The sequence below is a fragment of the Leptonychotes weddellii genome, chromosome 11 (assembly GCF_054177405.1).
Source record: "Leptonychotes weddellii isolate Sample4059 chromosome 11, ASM5417740v2, whole genome shotgun sequence".
NCBI lineage: Eukaryota > Metazoa > Chordata > Mammalia > Carnivora > Phocidae > Leptonychotes > Leptonychotes weddellii.
The window spans coordinates 7,373,543-7,381,231 of record NC_138379.1 but is presented as its reverse complement, the minus strand read 5'-3'; the positions used below and the strand labels follow the sequence as shown (position 1 = coordinate 7,381,231).

The following is a 7,689-nucleotide window of genomic DNA, read 5'->3' as shown; positions in this document are numbered from 1 at the left end:
GCCTGGAAGGCCCTCAGGTATCCATGACTTGCTCTCATCCCTCCTTCAGATCTTGATACAAATGTTACCTCATGTTTGCCTTCCCTGAGTATCCTAGTTAAAGCACTAAGTCCTGACCTTTCCTCTCCTCCTTCCCTGCTTTATTTTCTTCCATAAAACCGATATCATCTACCTTATTATAGATTTTACCTGTTTATTTAGTTTATTATCTACCTCCTCCTTTTAGCAGACAAGTTCCGGGAGGGCAGTACCTTTTCTGTTTGTTATGGTTGTTTTCTTTGCAGCCGGGGCCATTGCCTAGCCTATGGTGGCTATTTGCTTGAGCACCCGTTTTGGGGCCACTACTGCACTGAGCACTGAAGATGGGATCATGAGCAAAACCTGACGAAGTCTATGAAGCTTAAGTCTTGGGCAGTGGTTGTCTCATTTTCGCAAGTATGGCTCTCCTTGGGGCGCTCTCAGGAGACTGGCTCCACCCCCGGAGATCGATCCTGAGGCAGGGCGCAGGGGCGTGTACGCGGCACACAGCTCCCCAGGGGACTGGTCTGCTCGGACAGACTGGACGCCTGAGACCTCATTTCCACAGCACCACCCACTCTCCATTAAACAATTGTTCCATGCCTGTGTCCCCTCTGAACAGTGAAGTTTTGGACTGCTCCTCTCTGTGGCCCCTGTCAGCACAGCGTAGACGCTGGTAAATGTTTACTGAGACTCAGAGCGAATGAATGGAGGGTGAATGAAGAGTTAGAAGACGGATGAATAAATAACGGGACTCCGGTTAGAGAAGGAATTTCAAGAGTTCAAGATCTCGAAGGTGGAACGTTTCCAAAGAGTTCCCCCGGTGCCCGAGGGTTGCAGGAGGGGCTGGGGCTTCCGAGGTCACGACGCGTTTGGACCTGAGCGAGGGTGGCTGCTCTGCTGGCGGCCCCGGGCCGGGCCGGCCGCGGAGGGGAGGTGCGCAGGGGTTACCGCCGCCACACACCCTGTGGCAGCGCGCTTCTCCCGGCCAGGCGCGGCCGTTGCCATAGCTACAGACACAGCCAGGAGACGAGGGGGCGGGCCCGGGCGCACGTCATTCCCAGCGCGACGCTGCTCCGCGCCTCCCGCCTCTTTCGGGTGCGAGACCCTCGGCCCGCCTCCCCGGCTCTCCACCTGCGCGCTTCCCCCGCTCGCGCCCTCCCCCGCTCTGCGCCGGCGCGGTGCCCGCCAGGGCGCGCAGGAGAGCCCGCGAGGCGCATGCGCGGTGCGGGGCCCGCCGCCGCGCTGGTGCCGGTGCCGCTGCCGCCGCCGTTGCCGCCTCCCTGCCGGCAAGTGTGGGAAGGAGGAGCTGAGGGCCGCCGCCGCCGTTGCCGCCATGGGGGTGAGTGAGGCAGGGAGAGGAGACGCGAGGGCCGGGAGCGCTCCCCACTCCCCTCGCCCCCTGCGCCCCCATTGTTCCTTGAACCCCCCTCTCACGTGACCCCCGACCCCCTCCGGCCTCACGTGACCCCCCAACCCCCACATGACCCGACTCCCACATTCTAAGCGTCCCCACACCCGGCGCAGCCCGGGGATCCCTTGGGGAGCCCCCTTCTCCGGGCCCCACCCCTTTGGGTGTCCCCCGCCCCTCGCGTCGCGCGCCCCCCTGCCTTCCTGGCTGACCTGTTATCCTCTTGGCCACCCTTTAAGCCCCGCGCGGCCCCTGGGGTACCCCCCACCCCCAGGGGTCACCCATCACCTGGCTGTCACCTGCTTCACGGCTTCCCACATCCTAGGCCTCCCCTGGCTTGCAGGGAACTGAGGCCCAGAGAAGAGGCTCCCAGCCAAGGTCACACAGGCAGTGAGCAGGGGCCAGACCCTGCCTCGGGCCTCCCCAGCCCTCGGCCGCTGGCTGCTTTTCCCGCTACCCGGATTCTCGGTGAAGCCGGTTCCCCTACACTCTTTCCAAACCTCTCCTCCAGGTTCCTCCTTCTAAAACGCCCTCTTCCCTTCCAACGGAGGCCTGCCCTCTAGGCCTCCCAGATGCAACAGAGTGGTTTTGATTATTACTTGGGTCGTTAGTAGTCTAAGTGCTGCAGGTGGCTTTGCATGGGGGAGCAGTGCAGAAGGTGAGCAGGGAGGGGATTGATTTGGGGGGGGGAGCTGTCTAATGGCTTCAGCCGCAGATGGATAGTGACCACCTGTTCTGTGTGAGGCAGACCGGAGGTGCGCCCTTCCCTGGCATGTGCCGATAGAGGGCTGGGCAGAAGTTATTCAAATATTTCTGTGAGTTCACCTTCCTGAGTTCCAGTTAGAGTAGTATCAGTCACTCTCCTGAAAATGGAACTGGCCCTCCCTGGTACTGTGTAGATTAGTTTTTACCTGGAATTTTCACCACCTTTGGGAAGCCCTGATTTGGGAGTCGGAGATACCTCAGTTCCAGCCCCATCTTCCTGGTTAGCAGCATGATACTGTGCCAGTGACGTGGCCTTTCTGAATTTGAATTTCTTCCTCTATGTAATGTGGGTGATGATACCCGCCCCCCCCCAAAGATGTGAGAATTAAATGAGGTAGTGGATGCAGATCGTGGCTGTTGTTTTTGCTTGTATTCTCACTTTTATTGTAGTTCTCTAAAATAGATTTGTGCTATTTTTTAACCCGTTGGTTTGTCCGTCCTGTTGTTAACCTAGATTTTCTCTCAAGTAGTTATTGACTGAACAGATCAACTTGTTGGACAAAACTAGTCGTCTAATCCATGTTGAAGCACTTTATGTAATCTGCGTCAAAACACTTTCATCTTGTTTCAGCAAGGAATTTGGGGTATTATGTACTTCGTATGTAGAAAATCGAGCCTGGAGACCTTAGGCACATTTAACCCAGGTTTTGGTGAAAGGTCCCAAACCTCAACTCTTGTTGAAATGAGGTAAAAATCTGTGTCCCTGGTATCAGTTGGTGAGTGTCTACCCAGCATCAGCCACTAGAGACTGGGCAGCAAACAAGAAGCATAACATGCCATTCTTGTTCAACACTTCCTCATTGGTTGAGTTGAAAGCAAGACTCAGAGACACTGCGACCCTTGCTTCCTTTAGGGCCTCCACGTTATTACTCATACTCTACAGATGTGTTTCTCAGAACGGCCCCTGCCTAGGCTCTTCTGGCCTAAAACTCACTGCAAAAAAGAGAAACTTGAATCTTCCTCCCTGAAACAATGCTGGAACCCTCTCATTATCCTCATTCCTCCTGGATGGGGGCTGTGGACTCCCCACCTCAGTGTCAGGAAGGTCAGTGTTTGTGGTGAGCACCATCTGTGGGAGGGCCCTGCTCCATTTGACAGATAACCTCAGGCTAAGAGAGAGTAGCATCAGATGGAACACGCTTCTCTCCAAACTTCTTTCACCCTCGCTGCCACAGACGTGTTGTCTTTTAGGAATTAGAGTGTAGATCTCTGGCTCCCTTCACCAAAAATGGAGGTTTTTTTCTGGATCCTGGATACTTTGTGGGGTGAAGGTATTGACACTGAAAATTTAAGAGATGCCAAATCTCTTTTCTGAAAGGTGCTTCCTGCCCCCATCTGTGTGCTTTTTGTTTTTGAATTTCTCTGTGTGACCTGGCAGTCCTAACTGCATGTGGGATACTACTTCGAGAGGCATAGCAGGGGGAGGGCTTTCACGGCTGCGTGTGAAAACACTTATGTCACACTTTATAAAAAGTGCTATATACATGTAGTTGATGTTGTGGAAGAAGCGTGGATTTTCGGGTTCAGACCTGGATTTGAATCTTGGATGATTCACTCAACAGTTATGGACTTAGTACCTACTGTTTGCTGAGCACTGGGTGTACATTGACAAATGAAGCCAATGTGACCTCTCCCTCATGGAGTGTTACAGTCTGGTGTAGAGTGGAGGGAGAGGGTGGTAGGGAGAGACCTCTTTGAGAATTCTCTTCACTGGCTCTATGACCCTGAAAGTTCTCTAACCTCTCTGTTCCTCAGTTTTCTCATCAAAGAAGTGGGCACACATAACTTGTTACTATAAACAGTAAAATAAAGCCTCTTTATTAAAGCATTAGCAGAGTGTGTCACTAGTGGATCCTTGTAAACAGAAGTCCTGATTTTTTATATCTGGTACATTGTATCATTTTGTCCTCACAGCAGTCCTTTGAGGTATAAGCACTGTTAGCCCCCTTTTACTGATGAGGAGATTGAGATCCAGAGAAACTAAGTGACTCGCTGAAAAGAGATTAAGTAACTTGCCCAGAGTCACACAGCTACTAAGTGGAAGAGCTGAGAATCAAATCCAAGTCTCTTGACTCAAAATCCTACACTCTTTTTATTATATAAAGCTCCCTTGGGACAGACACTTAACCACAATGAGCTTTACTGTTCACTGTGCTTATTTCCCATTTTAATTAGGAGAATTTTCCTGTGTCCCTGCAGGATAGCCTTACCTCCACCAGGCAGGGCAAAGCTAATTGGAACAGTAGGAGACCACTTTTCCTAGTGTGTGCTAGGTTTGAGGGAGAGCCCCTGCCTGTCTGCCCTGGCCTGCTTTAGCCTGCCACATACCCCATGTGCAGGCAGCGAAGCACTTAGGGGTCTCTTTCATTATCTGCCGTCTCGGACCGTGGCAGCCCCAAGCCTCACTCTGAGGATTGTCTGGCTGGCCTGTTCCCTTGCATGAATGAGCCCATAAATCTCCTGGAGGCCTGGGGTTGGCCCTCCTACTGCTTGTGCTTAGGAATTACTTTCTTCGTGGGTTTAGAAATGAGATGCTGTGGCGGGAACCCACGTTTCAGTGCTTTCTGGGTCCCGGGAGTCACACTTTCCTTCCAGCACCTTTGATCTTTTCAGCTCTGTATTGTGTGAGGAGAGAACTAGTGTGCAGGGTGGAGGAGGGGAGCTTGCCTCTACTGTAAAGGTGACCTCTGACCTGTCCTTTCACTCGTGTCCCCATTTTCCCAGAGATGGCCTTGCTTTCACAGGTCATGCAGGGGCGGCGGGAGGAGCACTGGCCTGGCCTGAGTGATGCCAGGGCTCATGTTCTTTCCTGGAGGCCGGCTGTCTCGGGTTTCCTTAGCCCTCCCTCAGTGGAGAGGTGGGGCCTGGGGCAGCACTGTGCTGGCGCATCGGCCGTCACCGAGCCAGAAGCGTGGTGAGAAATGAATTGCTACCTTAACGGTTCCTGAGCTCTGGACTTTATCTTGGCAGGACTGAGAAGGAAGGTCTTCTGACACTGATGTCGGCCTTCCCATTGGGGGATGACAGCAGGGCTGGTGGAACAACTGGCCCAACCCCCGGGATTAAGTCCCCTTCTGCCATTTACTCATGGGGGAACACTAAACAAGTCACACCATCCCTTTGAGCCTCAGTTTCCTCATGGGAACAGAGGTGCTGGTTTTTGCCCCGAGGATTGAAGCAGATGTTTGCAAAGTACTTTGCGAGCTGAGTGTATCTCTCAGTGTTATTTTGAAACTCGAATCCCCAGAGAAAAAGATGGGTGCTCTAAAACCTGTGTGTGGTCGAGAGGGGCTGGTTCTGTCCCCTCCAGTCCTAGCGTTACGAAAACAGTCTGTTCTCTTCTGTTTGCTCCTTCCTTGAGGGAGGTAAGGAATGGGATCTAGCTGGACTTCCAGCACAGTGCTCAGCAGGATAAAATAGCTGGTGTTGGGTGAGTTTACACCTAGAAGAGCAATCCCTCTCGCTTCCTGGTCGCTTGCAATGAGAGTTAGGCAGTGTTATTCCTTGGACAGCTGAGGGTAGAATTATCCCGAGAAACTTTTCCAGCATCTGGTTTTTCGACTCCCCCTTTGCTGGTGCCAGCGTCGGGGCTAAGGTGCAGTTGTAGGGAGGCCAGCCTCTCTGGTGAGCTCAGGAAACCCAGAGGTGGAGTCAGAAGAGGCAGTGAGGTGGGTAAGAAAGCAGAGCCATCCCGCCAGTGCCTTTGGGTGCCTTCGGGATTTGGGCTGGCTTGGGGGGGCGGGGCGGCGAGCAACTCGGGATGCATGGGCCGCTTCCGTGTTCCTTGGGAGCACATGCCCGAGTCAGTGTCCCCGGCCTCCCACCTCAGAGGAGGTTTGATGAGAGCCTCACTCACCTCATTCATCAGACGAGGGAAGGAGACACAGAGAGGTGTTGCCCGAACACCACTCTGAAGAGCAGGAAGAGGTTTTGGGTACGTGGGCTCTTTTTCCTGTGTTCCTAACTTTTTACAGGAGGGCAAGAGGGCCCGTGTAGGCCTGAGAGAACCCCACGGGAGCCCTAAAATAGGATTTGCTCCGTATGCAGTTGTGGGTGCTTTGCCGTGCGTGCCTCTGTGCACAGACACTGGCCCTTTGCTCCCCCCCACCGCTGTGTGCCCTGCACCGTGGCCTTGCGCACCGTGTGTCAGTATGGCCTCTGTCCCCAGGTGAACCCCTTGAGGCCCTTCACTCCGCCCTTGTAGATACTAGGTGTGCACTGTGCCTGCCGCTTGTTGCCCTTGGCCGAGCAGCGCTTCTGGGGCACAGTTCTGTCTTCTTAAGCCAGAGTGCCGTGGTCTCAGCTTAGAAAGGGGACCCAGCTCCCAGAGGGGCTCCCCCAGACCAGATCTTTGTCTCCGGAAGCTGGCAGACACTGAGAAGGCTTTGAATAAACTCATCCTTAGAACAGCTCTCAGCGGCTACCTCAGATGCCGTCTCCTCCTTGAAACCTGCCCTGAATGTGTCTAAAATTAGTTGTTCCTTCCTTAGGAGGGAATGGATGAGTGCATATTTACTAGGCACCTGCTGGGGCCAGGCTGTCCTGCATGCATTGTCGTGTGCTCTCACTGGGTCCTCACAGTGACCCAGCAGTCCTCAGGGTCAGTACTCTTTCCGACAAGGAAGCTGAGGAGTCTGGTGATGCTCCCGAGCTCTCACGACTAGAAAACGCTTGCATCTTTCCCACCCCGCCAAGTGTGCAGCAGTCAGGATTGGAAGTTGCTGCCGCTGGAGCCAGGCCTGCGGGCTCAGGAACTGACTCTAAGGTTCCTCAAAGGGAAAGCCAAGTCTTTGGTCGGCCACAGCCCTTCCAGCCAACTTTGCTTTTCCCTGTTGCAGAGGAAGTCAAGCAAAGCGAAGGAGAAGAAGCAGAAGCGGTTGGAGGAACGAGCAGCCATGGATGCAGTCTGTGCCAAAGTGGACGCTGCCAACAGGGTGACTCCCCTCGTTCCCACGTCCCCTCCTCCTGGAGCTTCAGCTCAGTTTTGCATTCGACTTCTTTTGGCGCCACCCTGTGGCAGCATTTTGTTATTGGCCAGCTGAGGAAAATGAGCCCGGCAGGAGAGTTGCCAGGAGGGCCAGAGATTGGCCTAGGTGTGCAGGGAAATGTGGATTCAAATGGAAGTGGCTGGGGGCGCCTGGCTGGCTCAGTCGGTGGAGCGTGTGACCCTCCATCTCGGGGTCGTGAGTTCAGGCCCACACTGGGCGCGCAGCCTGCTTTAAAAAAGAAAAAAACAAATGGAAGTGGCTGCTCCCCTCTGTGGGTCTCCTTCCATATCAGTAGAAGACTAGGGTCTGGAGAAATGTTTGTTAGGATTTTGCATTTTGGAGAGGAAGCGTCCCTGGTAAAATGTGGTATAGTTTTCTCATTCATTCCTTCAAACACTTATGGACTGACTGTGAAGTACCAAAGGCTGTGCTGGCACTGGGTGGGGGGTGGGGGGGAGGGCAGCAGCCTGGTTCAGGGGGCCACAGGCTTGGCTTTCAAGCAGACCT

At 53.9% G+C, this 7,689-nt stretch overlaps 2 protein-coding genes across 2 annotated transcripts in view; one reads left to right on the top strand and one right to left on the bottom strand.

Annotated features, from left to right (window-relative positions):
• The window catches only part of MACROD1 (mono-ADP ribosylhydrolase 1), a 194,813-nt gene that overhangs the window by 10,643 nt on the left and 176,481 nt on the right, over positions 1 to 7,689 (bottom strand). The gene's annotated exons all lie outside the window — the stretch shown is intronic.
• Positions 1,206 to 7,689, top strand: part of NAA40 (N-alpha-acetyltransferase 40, NatD catalytic subunit) — a 14,280-nt gene continuing 7,796 nt past the window's right edge. Inside the window, exons 1-2 of the mRNA XM_031016949.2 lie at positions 1,206 to 1,360; positions 7,033 to 7,128. Coding sequence (XP_030872809.1) covers positions 1,355 to 1,360; positions 7,033 to 7,128 — 102 coding nt within the window. The 5' untranslated portion in view covers positions 1,206 to 1,354. The remainder of the gene's footprint in view (positions 1,361 to 7,032; positions 7,129 to 7,689) is intronic.